Below are 23,353 nucleotides of genomic sequence, written 5' to 3'. Positions count from 1 at the left end.
TGGCCCAGGAATAGAGAGACCTGGCCCAGGAATAGAGAGACCTGGCCTGCATACCCACTTCTTGGCCATGAGACCATGGGCAAGTCATGTGACTACCCCTCACCTGAGCCTCCTTATCTCTGAAGTTTCTGCCTGGCCTGCCCCTGCCTTCCAGCATGCTAACAGTGTGGAAGTAGCAATTAAAAATGAGACAAATGACTGGGCGTGGTGGCTCTTGCCTGTAATCCCAGCACTCTGGGAGGCTGAGGCGGGTGGATCACAAGGTCAGGAGATTGAGATCATCCTGGCTAACATGGTGAAACCCCGTCTATACTAAAAATACAAAAAACAAAATTAGCCGGGTGTGGTGACAGGCACCTGTAGTCCCAGATACTCAGGAGGCTGAGGTGAGCGAATGGCGTGAAACCGCGAGGCGGAGCTTGCAGTGAGCCGAGATCGTGCCACTGCACTCCAGCCTGGGCGACAGAGCAAGACTCCGTCTCAAAAAACAAAAGAGAGAGAGACAAATCCCCCAAAATGCCAGGAGTGACTTTGATGATGACAACTAGGGCAGGAGCCACTTGGGGGCCAGCTTAGAGAGACATGGTGAGAGTTGTTCCCCAACTCCAACCACTTCCAAGTATAAAGTTGGTGGGGAGATACATGGGTATGTCTGAGTGTGGGGAGAATAAGCTCGAACAAACTGCTTAAAGACAAAGCCATCATGGTTTATCCCAGCCCAACAAATGACACCTCTACTGCAAACTGTCCCTGAGTGATGTCCCTCAGGCTGCTCTTGTGAATAAAAGATTCTGTGGACAAGTTTGGAAAATTCTGTAACTATATCCCCCATTAAGGATTTTACAATGCACATTTGCTGAAAAGTCTGGCAATTCATAAATGTTAAATTTTATTTAACCAGGATTTCCTAAACTCTTGTTTGACTACAAAATTTATCTTTTTCTATCTTTCTTTTTTTTTTTTTTTAAGATCATAGCCCACTGCAGCCTCAAACTCCTGGGCTCAAGTGATCCTCTCAGCTTCCCAAACAGTTGGGATTACAGGTGTGAGCCCCATGCCTTGCTTGACTATGGAGCCATTTTCATCTAACCATCATTAATATTATTTCCAAGGACTACATTTTTGGAAATGTCACATTAATACATTAAAAATTCATGTCTCAAATGTTCATAATTGGTTCTCACTATTTTTGGTCTTTAAATCATAGGCACCAGATGTTCATTTATTAGGTGTTTGGTTTACTTTATGAAATTTCAAAGCCAGAGGAACAAACAAAAGATAAGCGAGTACGGGATCTGGCTCTGAGAAGCTGCTGCCCTGCTGCCAAGGAAAGTCTCAACTGACTCTAAAACAGGGTAAGGAAGAAAGATCAGCTCTGGGTGGGCCTGCGCATGGCCACACAGACGCAGAACTCACCACACAAGAAGGCCACGGTGCGGAGGGTCTGCTGCATGAGGATCTGGGTGACTGGGGAGAGGTTATGGTGCGTGTAGTGGGACATCACGATGCCTGAGAACAGGATGGCCATGATGCCTAGACAGGGAAAGAACAGAACAGAAAGCACTGCCGTGTGATCCCCAACTCAGATCTCACAATGCCTGCAAGGCCCTGGGGCCTAAAGCATTAGAGGATTTAAGAAAAAGGAAAAGAAAGTAATACCTGAAGCCTCCCAGAGGCTTCAGAAAAAATACCATGGGTCCCTTCCCTCTGGATTGGGTGACCTTGAGCCACATTACTCAGAGCCTCAGTTTTCACTTCTGTACAGGTGGACTAATAGTAGCCACTCACGGAACTGTTAGGAGGGTGAGTGAAAATAAGCCACATAAAGTCCCCTTCACAGTACCAGAGCTAAAAAGGTATGGACTATCACTGACATCCAGGGATAGCGCTGGCAGATGTGGAACCTGTGGCTATTGAGGGCCCACTGCACTGCCCCCCACCCTTTTTTTTTTTTTTTTGAGACAGAGTTTTGCTCTTGTCACCCAGGCTGGAGGGCAACAGTGCGATCTTGGCTCACTGCAACCTCTGCCTCCCAGGTTTATGTGATCCTCCTGCCTCAGCCTCCTGAGTAGCTCGGACTACTACAGGCATGCACCAACACACCTGGCTAATTTTTTGTATTTTTAGTAGAAACAAAGTTTCACCATGTTGGCCAGGATGGTCTCGAACTCCTGACCTCGGGTGATCTGCCCGCCTTGGCCTCCCAAAGTGCTGGGATTACAGGTGTGAGCCCACCGTGCCTGGCCAACTGCACCGTTTTGCATAAGGAACTTGAGCACCTATGAATTTTCTATACGTGGGGAGTCCTAGAGCTGATCCTCCACAGATGCTGAGGGATGACTATACAAGGGGTGAAAGCAAGCAAACCACTATGGGGGGCAGAAAGGAGCCTAAGAATCTGCGTAAGGATAATGTGTGGATTCTTTTTTTTTTTTTGAGACGGAGTCTCACTCTTGTTGCCCAGGCTGGGGTGCAGTGGTGCAAACTTGACTCACTGCAACCTCCGCCTCCTGGGTTCAAGCGATTCTCCTGCTTCAGCCTCCCAAGTAGCTGGGATTACAGGCATCCACCACCAGGCCCAGCTTATTTTTATACTTTTAGTAGAGATGAGGTTTCTCCATGTTGGTCAGGCTGGTCTCGAACTCCTGACTTCAGGTGATCTACCTGCCTTAGCCTCCCAACATGCTGGGATTACAAGCATGAGCCACCGCACCCGGCCTCTTTTTTTTTTTTTTTGAGACAGGGTTTCGCTTTGTCGCCCAGGCTGGAGTGCAATGGCGTGATATGAGCTCACTGCAACCTCCGCCTTCTGGGCTCAAGCAATCCTCCCACCTCAGCCTCCCAAGTAGCTGGGACCACAGGCACATACCACCAAGCCTGGCTAATTATTTTGTGTTTTTGTAGAGATGGGCTTCACTATGTTGCCCAGGCTGGTCTCAAACTCCTGAGCTCAAGCAATCCAACCTGCGTCATGGCCTCCCAAAGTGCTGGGATTCTAGGTGTGAGCCACCTCACCTGGCCAAATGTGTGGATTTTGATGGACTTTTAAAATACTTTTCCTTAACTTTGAATTTTCCCATAATCATGAACTACTGTCATTTAAAAAGGTAATGCATCTTTTCTTCAGAGCCCTGCACCAGGGTGTCTACAACCTTCTGTGCTTATGCAGAATTTGAGCCTCGACATTTGTCCGCTGCCCTCAGTCACTCCTGAGGCACTCACAGTTCTCTTCTCAGCATCTCCCTGTGTAGGCAGCAGGAAAGGGGTCTCTATTTCATGTAAGGAAGCTGAGGAATTGACTTAAAAAGTCGTCAAATAAGCTGCCAAGATATACTAATTGCAAGTCAAACTTCATAAGCAAAGTTTTAATCCACTTCTGCCATTTTGTGGAAATAGGGCTTATCTGGCAAACTTTCCATGTATAAAAGGGTGAAAATTGGCCAGGCGTGGTGGCTGATGCCTGTAATCCCAGTACTTTGGGAGGCCAAGGCGGGTGGATCATGAGGTCAGGAGTTCAAGACCAGCCTGGCCAAGATGGTGAAACCCTGTCTCTACTGAAAATACAAAAATTAACTGGGCATGGTGGCACATGCCTGTAATCCCAGCTACTCCAGAGGCTGAGGCAGAGAACTGCTTAAACTTGGAGGGGCGGAGGCTGCATGAGCCGAGATCGTGCCACTGCACTCTAGCCTGGGCGACAGAGCGAGACTCTGTCTCAAAAAAAAAAAAAAAAAAAAAATTGTAAAAAAGGGTGAAAATCACAGCACTGTATTACAGACATGCCAACTGCTAAGCTTACTGTAACACAATACTCTACAAAATATAGGAAACCTACTTTTTTGTATTTCCCAGCAGGTGTGGGCTGGCTGAGTGACAGCAGGAGCTGGACATTTGATCTCCTAACCCTCTTAGGAAACAGCAAACGCCTTTGCTCTTCATTTTCCCCTACAAGGAGATTCCAGCCATGCTTCCTGTAAGACACACCCGACATGGTGGGCAAAGGAAAATGAGAGGGTAGGAGACTTCTTTACCTGCTCCTTTAGGGCTCTTTGGAGCTCAAGATTGTTTTTGCTATTGTTGTTTTTCTTTGAGATGGAGTTTCACTCTTGTTGTCCAGGCTGGAGTGCAGTGGCACAATCTCAGCTCACTGCAACTTTCGCCTCCCGGGTTCAAGCAATTCTGTCTCAACCTCCCAAGTAGCTGGGATTACAGGCACAGTCTTGGCTCAGCCTGGCTACGAAGGCCAACGGTAGCCCTGTGGGGTTGAGGATCTAACATGGACCAGTCTTCCTTCTGGTTTTCCCTACAGGAAATCTCCATCTTTAAGGACGTCACCAAATTCAAACATTTTGGATTTTTCTATATGGATAAGTAAGCCCTGTCTGGGGGCTGAGTCTGGACTACAGCTGCCACCTATGCACTTGACCCACTGTTGGCACGGGGCCATCTGGACAATCCCAGAGGGCTTTACCCTGGGCTAGTATGGGGTCAGGGCACCTTGAGTTCTAGGTGAAAGGAAAGAGGGTCAGCAGCAGGCACAAAAGCCAGAGGGATGGCTCAAGTATCTGCTTCATACGCCCTCCAGAAGCTAAGGGGACTCTCCACCACCCACACCACCCTCGTCTGCAGCCACTGGAGCAGACTATAGAAACACAAAAGGGGGGTTGGTGCAAACCAGGCTAACTCTTTTAAGTGAGGTAAAAGGCATGGTATTTTTAAAAATACACTTCTGGAAGAATCTCCTTTAAGAAGGCAAAATCATTTAAGCAAGCAGATAATGCAGCAAAAGCATTCAGCCTCCTGAAGGAAGAATGGCAGAAAAGAAGAGAGGGAGAGAGGAAATCCACTTCTGTTTATGGTTACATCCACTGTTTCAGATGTAATAAAGGAAGACAGTATGGGATTCAAGTCCAGAAGGCAGTGAAAAGGTATCATGGTACAATTTCCACTGTACTGTGCCTTACTGTGTGTAAAATATGACATACTTCTTGAGGGCTGAGTGAAACCATAATGAGTACGCTATGTTAATTACTCAATAATAAACATATTTTGCCAAAAAACATTCAGACTCACTGAGGTATAGAGTAAAAGAGAATCTATTCACACTGCCCGCTCAGAGGTAACTACTCTTAACTACTGTTAACACTTCAACATGCAGACTGCCAGTTCTTTTACCATGTGATTATAAAGTTTATCTTTAAAGTAATAGGCTGGGCACGGTGACTCATACTTGTAATCCCAGGACTTCGGGAGGCCAAGGTGGGTGGATTGCTTGAGCCCAGGAGTTTGAGACCAGCCTGAGCAACAGAGTAAGGCTCTGTCTCTACAAAAATTACAAAACTAGTCGGGTGTGGTGGCACGTGCCTATAGTCCCAGCTACTCAGGAGGCTGAGGTGGAAGGATCACCTAAACCTGGGGAGGTCAAGGCTGCAGTGAGCCATGATTGTGCCACTGCACTCCAGCCTGGGCAACAGAGCATGATCCTGTCTCAAAAAATAACATTAAAATAAAATAAAAATAAAGTAATACACAGGATCCTATCACATATATAGTGCCTATACCAGCAGGGCGGTTTCTTTTCAAGGGCTTCCAACTCTCTTGTCTCGGTGCATCTACTAGCACCCCAGCTCCTTTCCAGGCCTACAGAACCTGTGAGGCAGTGTCCTGGCCACACTGGTCTTCAATCTCTTCCTGAAGCATACCACACTCCCGCACATCTATCTTTAGACCTGTGGCTCCTGCAGTTTCTGCTGCCAAAACCCTCCTTCCCTAGAGCGTCCCTGGGCTGGTTCCTCTCACCACACAGGTGTGAGCCCCCGTGCCACCTCCAGGAGAGACCTCCCTGATTGCCTGAGCTCCCAATCCATTCTCTACCGCATGCCACTCTCTGTCTTTAATTTCTCTTCTTGTAATTTCTTGCCACCTGGAATTGTCATATGGGTTTGCTTAAATTCTGGCTTTCTTCTGCAGGAAAAGGAAACTGATCTTAGAGTTGTTTATAAATGTAGCCCCAACAGCAAGGATAGTTCTCAGCATAGGGTGGACATTTAATAAATATTTCTTGAATGGGTGAGAGATTGATTTTTCAACTTAAAGAATTTAACAATATGTCAAATTCTTCCCATGGCAGTACAGACAGGTCAAGTTCATTTTTTAAGAGGCTGCACAGGATTCCATAGTGCACATGGACTGGAATTTGATCTTTTCCATTACTGATGAACATATAGTTCCTTCCAATTTTTCTCTCCCAAGCAGTGCTGCAGTGGAATTCCTTAGATATCTGTGCATAAGAGCACTGCACCATACATTCTATCTTTGGCTAACTTCATGCCAGTATCTTTTTTTTTGAGATGGAGTACAATTCACCCAGGCTGGAGTACAGTAGCGGGATCTCGGCTCACTGCAACCTCCGTTTCCCGGGTTCAAGCGATTCTCCTGCATCAGCCTCCCAAGTAACTGGGACTACCAGCATGTGCCACCATGCCCAGTTAATTTTTGTATTTTTAGTAGAGACGGGGTTTCACCATGTTAGCCAGGATGATCTCGATCTCTTGACCATGTGATCTGTCTGCCTTGGTCTCCCAAAGTGCTGGGATTATAGCTGTGAGCCACCATGCCTGGCCCATGCCAACATCTTAAAGTGTTATGTCGGCGGGGCGTGGTGGCTCATGCCTGTAATCCCAGCACTTTGGGAGGCCGAGGGGGGCAGATCACGAGGTCAGGATTTCAAGATCAGCCTGGCCAAAATGGTGAAACCCCATCTCTACTAAAAAAAAAAAAAAAAAAAAAAAAATTAGCCAGGCGTGGTGGTGGGCGCCTGTAATCCCAGCTACTCGGGATGCTGAGGCAGAGAGCTGCTTGAACCCAGGAGGTAGAGGTTGCAGCGAGCCGAGATGGCGCCACTGTACTCCAGCCTGGGCTAAGAACAAAACTCCATCTCAAAAAAAGAAAGAAAGAAAGAGTTATGTCATAATTAATCTTGCAAACTCATCCTTCAAGCCCTAAGTCCCTTCCTCTGTGACTCACCCTGACAATGTCACTCTGTCCCATCCCCTCCAAGCCCAGTGTTTACTAACCGCTCTGCCTAAGTAGGGTCTATTCATCTTTGAATCTTTAGTGTCAGAGGCCAAAGTGGCCCTCAAAACTGGCTTGACTGAACAACAAAAATAGTTAACATGGATACAATTAGAATGAATAGGCCGGGCGCGGTGGCTCAAGCCTATAATCCCAGCACTTTGGGAGGCCGAGACGGGTGGATCACGAGGTCAGGAGATCGAGACCATCCTGGCTAATACGGTGAAACCCCGTCTCTACTAAAAAATACGAAAAACTAGCCGGGCGAGGTGGCGGGCGCCTGTAGTCCCAGCTACTCAGGAGGCTGAGGCAGGAGAATGGCGTAAACCCGGGAGGGGGAGCTTGCAGCGAGCTGAGATCCGGCCACTGCACTCCAGCCTGGGTGACAGAGCGAGACTCTGTCTCAAAAAAAAAAACAAACAAACAATTAGAATGAATATTCTGAGAATAGCTAACGTTTGCTGAGTAATAGTTAGGGAGACTATTTGATTTGCTGTGGATACCAGGAATTTTTTAGAATAAAAGGGGATATTATTAATTCATCATGTTGAGACAGAGGGCAAACCAGGACTTCTGGCCACCCCAGTAGTGGCAAAGATGCCCCATCAGGACTCTCACTTGCATTGCTCCCTTCGTCCTCAGCAAAGGCGTCAGGCTGGCCCTTTTACTTGTCTATTTTATGATGAGGAAGTAGAGCATGGGGTGGTTAAGTCTGTAACCTGAGGTTACACAGCCAATGAGAGGTGGAGCTGGGTGGGATTCAAATGCAAGTCTGTCTGTTACCCAGCTCCAGTTCTTAACAACTGTGTTCCCTACATGTGGATTTATATAAATAATTCCCACTTCCTAGGAAGAGAATGTCCTGCTCCACAGTCTTGGGAACCACTTGAGATCAGTCCTTTGTGATAGTCAGGAAAAGGGGAGCACACAAAGGAAGGTGAAGACAGCAGAAACACCACCCTTTCCATCTGTGCTTTCACAGTGAAGTGCAGAGTATCCACACGCCACACAGGACCATCCTGCCCCTCTCTGAAAACCCTGTGGGACAAATACCCAAAAGGCAAAGCACAGACAGGGAAGGTTCCCTCACCCAGAGGGAGATCTGGTGTTCCTGGCTGGCACTGCTGTGTGTGGAGCAAGGTCCCTAAGGAAATGAAGCCCCTCTCAACAGGAAACACTGCCACTCTGAAAAGAAGGTAAGAAAAACACTCCCTTATTTTAATCATAGATTCCAAACAGATGCATGAAACACATCTTTGCCAACAGGTACTCAGTGATCATCTCAAGGGGGTAGAGGAACAATTTAGAAAAATAGATGTAAAAATGGCTAGGCTAGAGCCGAATGACTCACAGGTAACGTTTTTGTAAGTGCCAACATTCAGTAAAGAAAGGGAACCTCATGGCAGACACCAGGATGGAATTACCCTGGTGAACTGGTTTGCGATGAAAAACAAAACCCTGAAAATGGCAAGTCCGCTCTGCTTCCTCCTTGTGCTGCTCACGCAGCACCCACATGCGACTCCAGATAGCGACTGGGTAGAAAAATTCTGTCAATTGAGTCACTAAAGACCACTGGGACTTCTGCTTTGTGTCTGAAGAAATTACTGCTACACAGAACACTGTCCTGCTCTACATAACTACAAAACCTGATACAAGATATGAAACAAAACTATTTTCTGACATGGGACAAAAGATAGGGTAGGACTGTGATTCCTGCCAGAAGGGAAACAAACAAGGTGGCCACTCTTTCCCCAGGCCCCCTGCTGAGCTGACGGTCTGAGGCTGGGGCTTTAGAGGGCTGTCCTATTGAGCTGGGGAAGCTGCACAGAAAGAGAGCTCTTGGACATCTACTGTAAAGTCCCCTTGAGTCTTCGACTGATACTGATCAGTATATATGTGGGATGAAACAAGAGGCTGGGGAAAGAACCATGAAAAAGAAGTAGACTGAACAATTCCAGAAGCTGACATGGGGCTGGGATTTGTATTCCCGCCAGCCAGAGTGGAGAGAGCTCACAATACCTGAGACACCTTAGTTAGGGCCCTGCTACTGTGCACCAGTCCTAACAAAGTTTAAATGTAAGTCTCAAAAAGGATTAAACTGATGCCAAGAGACTTAGATACAGCAGAAGAAAAGTCCAGAAATAACACAAAAAAACCCAAAAAATATATATACATTTTAAAAAGTCCAGAACTCCATAAAGGAATGCAATAAAATCTTGTACTCAACAACGTAAAGTTCACAATGACTGACATCCAATCAAAGCTTACTAGCAAGCAAAGAGCAAGAAGATGTGACCTATAAGCACGAGAAAAATCAACAAAACAGACCTAGAGTTGACAGAGACGATGCAATCAGCAAACAAGGACATTAAAACAGCAATTAGAAATGTTTCATATGCTCCAGAACATAGAAGAAAACATGAATATGAAGAGAGAAATGCAAGAAATGAAAATAACCCAAAGGGATCTTCTGTAGATGAATTATAGAATATGTAAATGAGAAATACACTGGGTAGGATTAGTAGGAGATTTCACATGGCAGAAGAAAAGATCAGTGACTTTGAAGACACGGCAACAGGAAATAACCAAAATAAAGCACATAGGGAAAAAAAGACAGAAAAAAAAAAAAGGCAAAGCATATTGTGGGCCAATAGCATGCTACCTCTCATAACAAGTAAATTGAAGTCTCAAGGGGAAGAGGAAGGAGGAACAAAAAAATGTTTATAAAGAATAGGCAAAAGCTTACCAAATTTGATGAAAGCTATAAACTCATATAAACTATAAACCCAAGAAGCTCAATGAACCAAAGGTGAATATAAAAAGAACCACACCAAGGCACATATAAAGGCTACACACCTATCAGGACAGCTAAACTTTTTGAAATTAAAATAAGTGTGGTGGCAATATGAAGCAACTGGCACTCTCTCACACATTCTGATGGGAATGTAAAACGATACAGTCACTTCAAAAAACACTGGGCAGTTTCTAAAAAAGTAAAAATGTACTTAGCATATGACCTAGCAGCCTTAATCCCAGGTATTTACCCAAGAAAAATGAAAACACACGCAAACTGTTCTTAGCCCACATCTGGAAAACCCCAAATGTCCTTCAAATGGTGAACAGACAAACGAACTGTGGTGCAATAAGAATGATAAACTACTGCCACACGCAAAAACATGGATGTCTCTCAAAAACATGATAACTGAAAGAGAGGAGACACAAAAGACTATGTACCCCATGATTTCATTTAAATGACATTCGGGAAAAGGCAAAACTACAATGACAGTGCAGATCAGTGGGTGCCAGGGCTCAGGACAGGCAGGGGGACTGACTGCAGAAGGGCACAGGGGAGCCACGTTGGGCAATAAGAATATGCCACACCTTGACTGTAGGGGTAGTTATGACTGTCCACATTTGCCAACATTCATGGAACTATATACTTAGAACGGGTCCATGTAGTGTGTGTAAATTATACCTCAACAAAGTTAATAAAAAAGAAAATCTCTGCCATCCTGTGGCACAGATCAAAACATTCCTGCAATAGTGCCTCATTTCCAGAACAAGGCCTCTGAAGGGCCTTCACTCAAAGGATGGGATCAGACTTCTGGGGCAGAGTCCTTCCCACCTGGCTGCCCCCTCACACAGGAACAGGAGTGAGTCATGTTCCATTTTCAGGTCAACACCCTTACAATATAACAAACTGGGGACACAAACTTGACTGCCACTTGTAGGCAGAAAGCCCAACTAAGCCGAGCCTTGCCAACAGGTGCTGCTGACTGATTACCAGGTGAACATTACCAAGATCATCACTCTGTAAGTGGCCACCCCTCCTCCAGCTGGTGAGTATCATCTTCTAGGGCCACATCAGAGTTGTCCCTGCTGCTGGGAGCTGTGTGCCCTCCTCCAATGGGGTGCAGGGAAAAGGCTCTGGGCCTCCGCTGTCCATCTCACTACCCCCACTGCCTGTGCAGTGCAGCTTTGGGCTAATGCCAACCTTAGTACCTACGCCATGTGGGTGGCAGCAGCATAAAAAAACTGAATACTGGTAAAGTGTGTCCAAAAACGCCCAACATTACGTCACCGCCACACTTTGCTTGTCCCTCTAAGTAGCACTGAGTACATGGTTTCCTGATGATCTGTTTTGGAGGGGGTTGTATTAGAGGAGGGTTCTAAGCACTGGTTCTTGACTCAAAGACAACTAGTTTGAATCGCTGTTCCACCAATCCCAGCTGTGACCTTGAGTAATTTACTTAATCTCACTCAACCTCAAGTTTTCTCATCAGTAAAATAGGAACCTTCACAGTACCTCCCTCCCACAGGCCACCCTCCTCTCATAGGACTGACGGGCTAAATAAGAGAAGGCAGGTTAAGAGAAAATGTGACCGTGACACCAATGTGACTGAGCTACTGGATCCAGGCAGACCTAAATCCAGATGTGTTTCTAGGGAGCCAATAGATTCCCTTTATTACTTAAGCTCTTCTGAGTTGTGACTGTCTCTTGTGACTAAAGGTGACCCAACTGACAAAGCCTCATCAGGCAGGACAAAATGCCATCACCACAGCACTTTCAGGCTCTCCGTCACTTACCTGAGAGTGAGATTCCTTCTGCAAGCCCATAAGGCAGATAAGCAAAAATGATCATCATGCCAAACTCCAAGGAAGGTGTTTTCCTCAAGTCAATATGCTTCAGCACGTAAATGACAACTGTCAAGGAAGGAGAATCGAGGGAGAGTTGATGGGAGATGTGGAGAAGTCACAAAACTGCTGCTTTCCAAATATATGAAGTAAATAGGTACAGAAGATTTTGGAACGTCCCAAGGTTACAAATGAAAATTTGTCATTATGGATTTTTTTTTTCCTTTGTAGGGAGACTGTTGCTATAAGAAAGTGAATCTGACAAAACACTAAGAAATGTAAATTCCGGAGATAAATGGTGGTGGAAGATGAAAATCAACCTAAGTCAACTCATTTAAAAACGCTGACTTAGAGGGCTGGGGGTGTGCTGGGCCATGGCACGAAGCTGGGGCTGCAGACAAACGAAGGTCAGTTCACTCTGCCAGGTTCCTCCCAGGGCCATATCACCCCTACTCCTCCAACAACATCAGATGAGATCACTAATGCTACCCATCTTGCTTTCCCCATCAGTTTTGAGTCAAAGACAACTAGTGTGAATTGCTGTTCCAACTGGGCTTCCAGGCCCTGTTGAAGCACAGTCTTTCCTATTCCTGGAGATTTCCAAACTCATGCCCCTGGGAAAGGACAGAGCCTTCTATATATTGAAATATCATTCACAATGCCTGTACTGGAGCTCACAGTACCCATTTGTTCCACTTCATTTTGATAGATCTTTTTTTTTTTTAAAAGAAAAAGATATAGAGGAAAATACTGAACTGGAAAACATTTTCTTTTCCATTCTGTTTATTGGTACAATATGAGAAGCTGTCAGCCAACTCAATAGAGCCTTTAGACTTCTGGACAAAGGAGTTGATGGGAAAATTCAACAGGATGGCAGAAAAATATGCCTGTAACCAGGTAAAAGAGTCTCTTCTGGCCATCTATGAAACAAACTGCTCCTGGAGGCGGGCCAGGTGGCCATCTCCCTGAGACATAGGCTTAGGCGCGCACCAAAGTGGTCTACTGCCTGTTACTATTTTAAATATAATGAAATTTCTACAGCAATAAAGGTGTCATTGGCCTTAACAAGACTCTTTCCATCTCCAGCTAGAAAAGCTTATTGGTTGTTAAATAACAAAATCAGTGCAAATAACTCAATGGAACACATTTTGAAAGCCCCTTTTTCAATCCTTCTGGATAAACACTTTCAGTGGGATAAAAATTTTCTCTATTTAACATTTTATTTTTATTTATGTATTTTTTAGAGATGAGGTCTCACTATATTCCATTGCTCAGGCTGGTCTTGAACTCCTGGGCGAAAGCAATTCTCCAGCCTTAGCCTCTCAAAGCGCTGGGATTACAGGCGTGAGCCACTGCACCTGGTCTATTTGACATTTTCAAAGAAAATTAATTTCTAATTTTCCAAATGTGAAAAGTAAGATGGCAGAAAATGAAAATCATCTGAGTGTGGTTATCATACTCTGGGAACTGAGAGGTCCCCCAAATCATATCTGATATCCAACAGTGTACATGTTTTTTAAACTTTGAAAAGTGACATTCTAAATTTCACATGTTAAATTAAAAAATCCTTGAGTTAGAGTGTTTCTCAAACAAAAACTAAGCAAAAAATCCTCCTTTAAAGGGCAAAACCTTCATCTAAAATTGGCCCTCTTAAAAAACAGGAGAAACTGGCTAGAGACAGAAGCCATCAGGAATAATCTCAACCCTGTATGCTCATCACATTAAAAGGATATTAATGCAGAAATTAAGCCAGTGAGAGTGCCGAGCGCTGCAGAGCCAAAGAACATTTTGAGGAAGTAGTCAAGGGCTTGTAAAAATGTTTGCCACCCACTGACATCTGACATATTTTTTCTTGTTAAACCTTCAGCTGTGCTAGGAAATGAAAGAAAACAGAAAGAAGTTAAAATGTTATATACACAAAGGTCTTAGAAATTAACTTAAAACTTATTTCTTGCTTATTCCCTCATTCATTCATTCATTCATTCATTCATTCATTCATTCATACCATCATTCATTCAGTCAGCCAAACGTTTACTGTTCACATACTTTGTCCCAGGTACTGTTACTTTCTGCGGTTCAGAGATGAGAGCAAAGTTGCTGCCCTTAAGGAGCTCCTCCCTTCAGGCTAATGAGGGAGAAAACAAGATGAACACTAAAGACAATCTGCAGGAAGGGTAGAGGGCTGTAGAAACACAGGATGGGTGGGTAACTAACTCAGACTGGCTGGGCTCAAGGAAGGTGCTTGAGAAAATGTGGGGTGATGCTGGGCATGGTGGCTCCCACCTGTAATCCCAGCACTTTGGGAGGCCGAGGTGAGCGGATCACTTGAGGGCAGGAGTTCAGACCAGCTTGGCCAACATGGTGAAACCCCATCTCTGCTAAAAACACAAAAATTATCCGGGTGTGGTGGCACACGCCTGTAATCCCAGCTACTCAGGAGACCGAGGCAGGAGAATTGCTTGAACCCAGGAGGCAGAGGTTGCAGTGAGCCAAGATTGCACCACTACACTCCAGCCTGGGCAATAGAGCAAGACTCTGTCTCAAAAAAATAAAAAATAAAAAAGGCGGGGGGAGGGGTGGGTTTAGATTTGGGATAAAAATGACTTGCCCAGGTGAAAAAATGGGGGAAGCCACCCAGTGAGGGAACAGCATCTGCAAAGGAAGGGAGCCCATGCATATGCAGCCCATTGTAGGAACTTTCAAGTACCGAGATTAATGCAGCTAAAACATGGCAGGGGGAGCGGTGGGGCGGGGGTGGCGGGGGTGGGACAGTGGCAGGAGGCAAGGTGACAGTAATGGCAGAGGAACAGGGAACAGCCCGGGAAAGGCACTGGTATTTCAGCTTGAAAGCCTGGGAAGTCAATGGGAAGGATTTCAGGACAGAAATCTTATGATAAAACCTGAAATTGAGGCTACGGCAATAAGTCAGATTAGAATGGAGCTACCCAAAGAAAAAATGTCTGAGGTTTCAGGCTGAGAGGGAAGATTTAGGAGACATTAAGGAGGAAGAAATCAAAGAACTTTCCTTTTACTGTAACAGAACAAAGTAAAATGTCGGATGTTATTAAATTTAATTGTTGGTTTTGTTCTCAAAGGTAAAACCATTACACCATTAACATGGAGTTTTTCTCATTAAATACCCTCCTCCTGTCTGTCAAATCCATCCCCTTTTCTCCCTCCCCTACTGCTCTTCACTCCCAGGGATAAGTCTCGCTGATCTCTCTCTCAACATCCTTGTCTTCCTACAGACCAACCCCATTCTCCACTCAGTGGCCTAAATGATCCCCCTCTTTTTGTTTTTGAGACGGGGTCTCACTCTGTCCCCTAGGCAAAGTGCAGTGGTGTGATCTCAGCTCACTGCATCCTCTGCTTCCCGAGGCTCAAGTGATCCTCCCACCTCAGCTCCAGAGTAGCTGAGACCACAGGTACACATCATCACACTCAGCTAGTTTTTGTATTTTCTGTAAAGATGGGATTTCACCATGTTGCCCAGGCTGGTCTTGAACTCCTGGGCTCAAGCAATTCACTTGCCTCAACATTCCAAAGTGCTAGAAATACAGGGCCTAACTGATCCTTTTCAAAGGCACACCTGATCAGGTTACCAGCCTGTTCAGAACTCAGACTTTCCTGACGTCACCAGGAAGCCCAGTCTTAGTTTGACCTGGCTCCCACCTGCCATACCTCTCTGACCTTACCTCCTCCTCCCCAAATCTAACCATCTGGGCCACACTGTCACTAGCACCTCCCAGGTGGTCACCATTTACCTTTCCCTGCCCCAGCTAACTCCCTATTCATCCCTCAGAACCCAGGATCAGTGCCACTCCCTCAGGGACACCTGCCCTGATCCCTTCACGCAGGCCTGCCCATGTAAATGTTGTCATGGTGCCTGACTTCTCCTTCACAGCATGGGAAACTGTAATGCCTCATTCCATGAGGATGAAGCCTGTGTCCATCTTGTTTGCTGCCTTATGTCTGGGGCTTAAAGCAGAGCCTCTCACACAAAAGACAGTCAATACCTTTTTATTGACTCAGTAAATGAAACAAAGAATACTCAACAGTAATATTCAGCTTCATCAATCACCATGTCATGAATTGGTATCGTTTTATTATTATTATTATTATTACTGAGATGGAGTCTTGCTCTGTTGCTCGGGCTGGAGTGCAGTGGTGCGATCTCAGCTCACTGCAGCCTCTGCCTCCAGGGTTCAAGCGATTCTCCTGCATCAGCCTCCCAAGTAGCTGGGATTACAGATGCCCACCACCATGCCCAACTATTTTTTTTTTTTTTTTTGTATTTTTAGTAGAGATGGGGTTTCACCATATTGGCCAGGCTAGTGTGGAGCTCCTAACCTCAAGTGACCCGCCTGCCTTGGCCTCTCAAAATGCTGGGATTACAGATGTGAGCCATCGTGCCAGGCCCCAGGATTGGTATCATTTTAAAGCAGAATAAGATGAAAGGGTAGCTTGGTCAAATAACCTCAGAAAGCCTTTCGAAGAAATTTACAGCACAAAATAACATAATTAAGGTCTGAGACGTCTTGCAAAAAAGAAATCTAACTTTCTTCATGTGAAAGCTTTGCAGACTCATCTGAACACACAATCTCCCCAAACCCCCTTCTTCTAGCAGATCACAGGTTAACATCCCACCTTGAGGAATGTGGCAGCCAACAAGGGCTCATACTGGAAAAGTGCTTTTGAAGGCCATGATCACCCGCAGTTCCCAAAAATGGATCTGCAGGCCACACACATACAGTGCCCAGCCTCAGCCCACGTCTCTACCATGGCAGGCACCCAGGCTGGTTTTACTGCTTTCTTTTTATACAGAGTAGCCTGAGGCCCAAGGAGAGTGAGTCACTGGGCAGGGTCACGCAAAGGGTTAACAGCAGATCCAGGACTGGGGCAATGGTTTCGGAACTCCAGGTAATGAAAGTAGAATTTGGACTCTTTCTGGCCTAGTAATTTTCTATGTTTTGTTTCTTAAGGTCATGTTTCTCACACCTTAAAGAATAAAAGGGAATATTGCTTCAGGGTCCATTTCATGAGCTTAAACTGTAGCTGGAGAAAACAAAAGGTTTCCTCTACAGCAGTGACTTTAAGAACACACTATCATAGCAACGAATCAAAGTTGAAAATGAATTCAAGTTACTGAAGAAACAGAAGACATTTGCTTTCCGGCACTCATGAAGGTAACAACATTAAAAAGGGGGTAATTCATTCACAATGTGTCAGCTCACTTTGGAGATGATCGTTTATAAAGTATACCTCTTCAAAACCAGATGTGATTCTAGCTGATAACCAAGGAAAAGTGACAACAGCTCCCAGGAGCATATTTTTCTTTTGAACTAAAAAAAAAAAAAAAAAGGGCGGGGGAAGTCTGACATGCCCCTTTTCTCTCTCTTCTGTCTGAAAATGAGCCTCCCAGGTCTGGCTCACAAGACATTCCTTCTGAGAAGCCTTCCTCATATCCTTAATGGTCTGGTCATTGAGCCCCTCCGGCTTAAGGCACCATGTTCACTTCTCTATGGGCATCTTTTGCCCATCATGGACTGAGTTCATCAAATCCACGTGGCCCTCAGCAGTGTCTGGCACATAAAGGTCCCTCACCAAATGCTGGTGGCAGATGACCAGCCGTGGCTGGAGAGTTCATGAGGCTGATTCTCAAGTCAGCTTGGGTCTCAGCAGTGGCAGTGCTGCTGGTGGAGGATGAGGCCGGAAACTATACATGCATGCTCCACAGATCCAACCGTGGGAACTGTTATCATAGGTGATCTTGGGATTCTTTTTTTTTTTGAGACGGAGTCTCACTCTGTTACTCTGGCTGGAGTGCAGTGGTGCGATCTTGGCTCACTGCAACCTCCACCTCCCAGGTTCAAGAGATTCTCCTGCCTCAGCCTCCCAAGTAGATGAGATTACAGGGACCCACGACCATGCCCGGCTAATTTTTGTATTATTAGTAGAGACAGGGTTTCACCATGTTGGCCAGGCTGGTCTCAAACTCCTGACCTCAGGTGATCCATAGGCCTTGGCCTTCCAAAGTGCTGGGATTACAGGCATGAGCCACCGTGCCCAGACCAATCTTGGGTTTCCAAAGCACTTTTCCAGGAAGAACCTCTGGCTACCGACAATTCCCATTTCCATCATTTCTCATCTTAAATAGAAAAAGTCTCCTAATCTTTGGCTTTTATAACAGAACTGGAAACGCTCAGAAAAGATCCTACCTCTGAAAAATTATTTTTCTTTAAAAAAACAGAGACAAAGCAATTGAGTTTAGCTCCCAATGCATAAAAATAACTCATGATGTCACCTCCAAGTTGGACAAAATTCCTTGTCACAAATGTTCAATATGTGTAGCCAGGATACGAGATAAAAGTAAAAACCAGAACACTAAGCAGCTTTCAGAGTAGATCTTAAATAAGAAAAAATATTGCCATCGGATTTTTTAAAGGTCTTGCAGCATGCTGTTTGATAATATCCTAATAAAGCTATAGAAATTTCTGCCAAGAGAAACATGAAAAAGCCAATAGTAGGAAATTGGTTAAGTAGATCACAGTAAACCCAGAAAAAGGAATACTCCGTAACCAGTAAAATGATGTTCCAGAAGACTGTTTTATCAACTGTGTTCAATGGAAAATAGAATACAATATTTGGGGTATAAGCCTATTTAAATAAAATGTATATATATTTATACCAAATTGTTAACTATATCTCTAGGTAGTAGCAATGTGTGTGATATTTCTTCCTTTTTTGCTTGTGTATTTCCTAAATTTTATAAGAATATATGTACTACATTTAGAATAACAAAAATACTTCTAAGTTTGGTTTTTCTTTTTTTTAAGGCCTGTTGAGCACCTCTTGCCATCAGGCAGTATTTGGTAAGCTCCTCCTGCAAAGGAAGGACAAAAACAGGGCAAAAACTGAGCAAACATGGTGAAAACAGTAACCTGGGCAGGGAAAGAAAAGGAAAGGATGTCACGTTACCTGATGCTGGATGATTTTCTCGTAGTATCTTTTCTTTTGTTTTTTTGACACAGAGTCTCACTCTGACGCCCAGGCTGGAATGCAGTGGCGTGAGTTTGGCTCACTTCAACCTCTGCCTCCCAGGTTCAAGCGATTCTCCTGTCTCAGCCTCTCGAGTAGCTGGGATTACAGGCGTGCAGCACCACGCCTGGCTAATTTTTGTATTTTTAGTAGATATGGGGTTTCACCATGTTGGCCAGGCCGGTCTTGAACTCTTGGCCTCAAGTGATCTATCTGCCTCAGCCTCCCAAAGTGATGGGATTACAGGTGTGAGCCACTGTGCCCAGCCCTGTAATATCTTATTTAACTATTCAGTCCTCAATTTTAGTCCTAGGCTGAGGCATTTTATTCCAACATAAAAATTCTGAATATAGTCTATAAAAAAACTTTTAAGAAAATGCCAACTACACAGAGTGGTTATGCTTTAGCAAAGGCAGTAAATCAGTATTCAGCTAAATGGAAATTCTATTATCTAACAGAACACAGACTGGCCTCTAATGTTCTCTTAGCTCATTTTTGATACACTATCCAGGGCTCTTTTCTCCACTTGCTTTGGAGTTTTTTGCAGGGAGGTGGGAGAACGGGGTCTTGCTATGTTGTCCAGACTGAGCTCAAACATCTGGGTTCAAATGATCCTCTAACCTCAGCCTTCGGAGTAGCTGCAATTACAGGCATGAGCCACCATGCCTGGCTTCCTTCAACTGCTTTGTCTGTGCCTTCTCTGTGTTTTGGCAAAATTCTTTGGGTTTCTTGCCTGCATGTTAACAACCACCATAAAATGCAGAGTTCAAGGAAATATCCCTGCATCAGAAAAATATATTTGAGATTATCTTAAATGCATTTCCTTTTCCCAATGATTTTGTTTTGTTTTGTTTTTGAGACAGGGTCTCGCTCTGTCACCCAGGTTGGACTGCAATGGCTCCATCATAGCTCAGGCATGTGATATGACACCCAGCTAAAATTTTTTTTTCTTTTTGAGACAGAGTCTGGCTCTGTCGCCAGGCTGGAATCCAGTGGTGTGATCTCAGCTCGCTGCAACCTCCGCCTCCCAGTTTCAAGTGATTCTCCTGCCTCAGCCTCTGGAGTAGCTGGGATTACAGGCACCCGCCACCACGCCCAGCTAATTTTTGTATTTTTAGTAGAAACAGGGTTTCACCATGTTGGCCAGGCTGGTCTTGAACTCCTGACCTCAGAGGATCCACCCGCCTCGGCCTTCCAAAGTGCTGGGATTACAGGACTGAGTCACTGCGCCTGGCCCCCAGTGACTTCTTGACATTTTATTATTCATCGTTAACTTCTCAGATCCCATCAATTACGGCAGTAATATCAACAAATATTTGAAAACAAACTGCAGTTTCCAAAGTAGCGTTTACACAATAGCATCTTAAGGCAGGGCACCTATCAGCATTCCTACTTTATTTTAAAGCTGTGAAAAGGAAGGTGACATGCAACAGCTAGTGGAGCCTCTGTCTACTGCTTTTGTCTCCAATGATGTTGCCTGAACATTGACCCCTCAATAGGCCACTTCATCATATCTGGGGAACTTATTATTAAAAACCCATGGTCTTGGGACTCACCCCAGACCAAATGAATCAGAAGGCTCTGAGGGTGGGGCCGAGGAATGTCACACTTCATAAGCACCCTCAGTGATGCTGAGAAGCTGGGCTCAGAAACTGCTACTAAAAGGTAGGTCAAAAAAGGTGGGCACAGCCAGGAGCAATGGTTCACACCTATAATCCCAGCACCTTGGGAGGCTGAGGTGGGCAAACCGCTTGAGCCCAGGGGTTCAAGACCAGCCTGGGCAACATGGTGAAACCTTGTCTCTACAAAAACTTTTTAAAAAATCAGCTGGGCATGGTGGCAGGTGCCTGTTAAGTCCCAGCTACTCGGGAGGCTGAGGTGGGAGGATCACTTGAACCCAGGAGGTTCAGGCTGCGGTGAGCTGTGATGGAGCCACTGCACTCAGCTTGGGTGACAGAGCGAGACCTTGTCTCAAAAAAAAGGGGGACTCTGCTTTTTTAACCACCCCTGGAACCTGACCATATTCTTGCAGCACATCAAGGCTTATCAGGACAGAAAGATGGAGAAAGACAGTGGGTGAACTGATCACCAAGAGGACAAGCAACTGTACACACGCTGTGTGGAAATATCTGCCCCTTCATTACAAGGATCTTTAGTTCTGTCACATGAACAAAGTCTGTTCTCTGCCCCATACTTACTTGGTCAGAACAATGGAGACTGCATCGTTGAGAATACTTTCTCCAAAGACCAGCATGTTGAGCACGGGGTCCACATGAAGTGCATTGAAAATAGCAATAGTGGCCACTGGATCAACAGCAGATATTAGGGAGCCAAACGCAAAACTGTAAGAGATAGAGGGAAGGGGAGATTCTGTAATGTGTGTCACCTGGTCCACATATTAAAGCATTAAAGTCAAAGGCCATATTTAACAGAAAGCAAAACTACACACTAGAGCTGAAGTAACTATAGAAGGTAGCATATTTTTTCCCACTTATCTGCTGTTGACATTGTGGGTGGAGTGTGAAAGGCCCACTCTAAATTGAGTTGTTAGGAATGGCCTGGTTTTCTACTGTCAACACAGAGACTTGACTTTGACCAATGACGGAAGAGAGACTTTTGCTTAGATATATTTATTATATACTGCCCAGTTCCACAGGTCAGAGCAGCTGGAGTCAAATGACCCATGAACTCCTGCATCTGACCTCTGCTCTGCCCCTTGCCACCAGCCCCCTGGAGTGCTGTCTGTGACCAACCCCAGCCTGCACTCAGATTTGCAACATCTAAGAAAGTGTCAAAAACCAGCAGCAACCCCAGTGTGCTTTGGGGGTGAGTAGCATGGACAGCCGATAGAAACACTGAGGCCACCTCCTACTGGGCCAGTGACCTCACTGACGGTCCCCGTGAAGAGCTTATCACCCCCAGCAGATATGTGCTGATTGTCTTAACATGTTTCAGGCATAGAGGCTACCACGGCTGGCACTGTTCTAAGCACGTCACATACAGTGACTCAACAATCCAGTCAGTGACTGTATGAGAGACTGCTACTACTGCCCCGATGACAGAGGAGAAAACTGAGGGACAACGGGATAATGAAGTAACTTGTCCAAGGTCACTCAGCTAACAAGTGGCAGAGCCAGGCTATCTGCCCAGAGTAGGTACTCCTCCCCCCAGTAGTAGATACAGCAATACCCAGAGATGAAGACAAATTCAGACAACAGCAAGTGTGACCCGGGAAATCAATTGAGGTGACGTGAGAAGGTGGGGTGTGGGTGTGGGAGCCACTTAGATGGGGGGTTCTGGAGAGGCCTCTCTGAAAGGATGACACATGTAAGCAAGAACCTACATGTTAAGCAGCAGTTGGCCAGGCCAAGAGCTGCAGGCAGAGGTGACAGCAAGCGACTCCTGAGGTGAGAGAAAGCCTGCTGCCTGAAGAACAGAAGGAAGGTGCGTGTGGTGGCAGGGGTGGGGCGAGTGGCAGGAGCCATAGGAAGCTGGCAAGGGAGGCAGAACCAGCTCCCTCAAGGGGCCTCGTGGGCCACATGAGCCTGGACAATTCACTCTCCCTGCCCTTTGGTGATTTTCCCACAAGCCTCTGTGCCATGCCTGGTGCAACTTTCTTTCCAGGGCAGCAGAATGGTGGGTCTGCCCCCTTCCACAACACCAGCCAAAACATGGAGCCCCAATGGCCAGTCTGTCAGTCATTAGCCAGAGACGACTGCCTGGGCACTATACTCCAGCCTCAGTGAAGTGCAGGCCCAGCCCAGGCTCCCGGGTTCCCAGCCTGTGTCAGTCATTAGCCAGAGATGACCCACCCTCACCAAGCCTGGGTCTAGGGGGAAGAAGATGCTCGGCCTGAGCAGCCTTCAGTGGGTGATCTTTTGGGTGCAGGGTCAGGGAGAGGAGAGCTGACTGAGGAAATGCCTGGCCGCCTTGCCAGGTACAGGTCTCTTCAGAAGTCAATCATTTGGCCTCTGGTTTCCACGGTAGCTGCCTGTGAATGTGATTCATGTGCATTAATCCGGATCCCAGGCTGAGGATTCAGTTCCAAGACTTTGCCTGTCCTCACAGAGGTCATCACAGGCCTGTGAGCTCCAAGGAAGTGGACGCTGGGTTTTCATCATGGGTGAATTCCCAGGGTCTGTACTGGGCATGGCCCAGAGACACTTGCAGAAGGCAAGCAGGCAGGCAGGCGGGAAGAAGGAAGGGAAGCAGGAAAGGGAAGGTAACTCCACTAAACAACTGCCCATCTGGGAGAGGCTATTTTGTTGGTAGCTGGTCCCCAGGCCCGTGCACCACAACCCACACAGACTTTCTGGTTGCTCTTTTATTCCCACTCTCATCAACCACAGCCACATCACCAGAGGCCGTAAAGGAAGGAGGACAATGTCTAAAAAGTATATCCTGGGCCGGGCACAGTGGCTCATGTCTGTAATCCCAACACTTTGGGAGGCTGAGGTGGGAGGATGGCTTGAGCTTAGGAGTTCAGGACCAGCCTGGGCAATATAGAGAGAACCCCACCTCCACACACACAGATTAGCTGGAAGTGGTGTCACACACCTGTAGTCCAAGCTACTCAGGAGGCTGAGGCAGGAGAATAGCTTGAGCT

The 23,353-nt window shown here is 45.8% G+C and overlaps 1 protein-coding gene across 1 annotated transcript in view; it reads right to left on the bottom strand.

Moving 5' to 3' along the window:
* SLC9A8 (solute carrier family 9 member A8) overlaps positions 1-23,353 on the bottom strand; it is an 80,336-nt gene that overhangs the window by 16,435 nt on the left and 40,548 nt on the right. The window contains 4 exon segments of the mRNA XM_023184124.2: positions 1,417-1,533; positions 11,662-11,767; positions 13,443-13,581; positions 20,946-21,089. Coding sequence (XP_023039892.1) covers positions 1,417-1,533; positions 11,662-11,767; positions 13,443-13,581; positions 20,946-21,089 — 506 coding nt within the window.

The sequence above is a fragment of the Piliocolobus tephrosceles genome, chromosome 20, assembly GCF_002776525.5.
Source record: "Piliocolobus tephrosceles isolate RC106 chromosome 20, ASM277652v3, whole genome shotgun sequence".
Taxonomy (NCBI): Eukaryota; Metazoa; Chordata; class Mammalia; order Primates; family Cercopithecidae; genus Piliocolobus; species Piliocolobus tephrosceles.
This window is presented reverse-complemented; position numbering and strand designations above follow the sequence as displayed.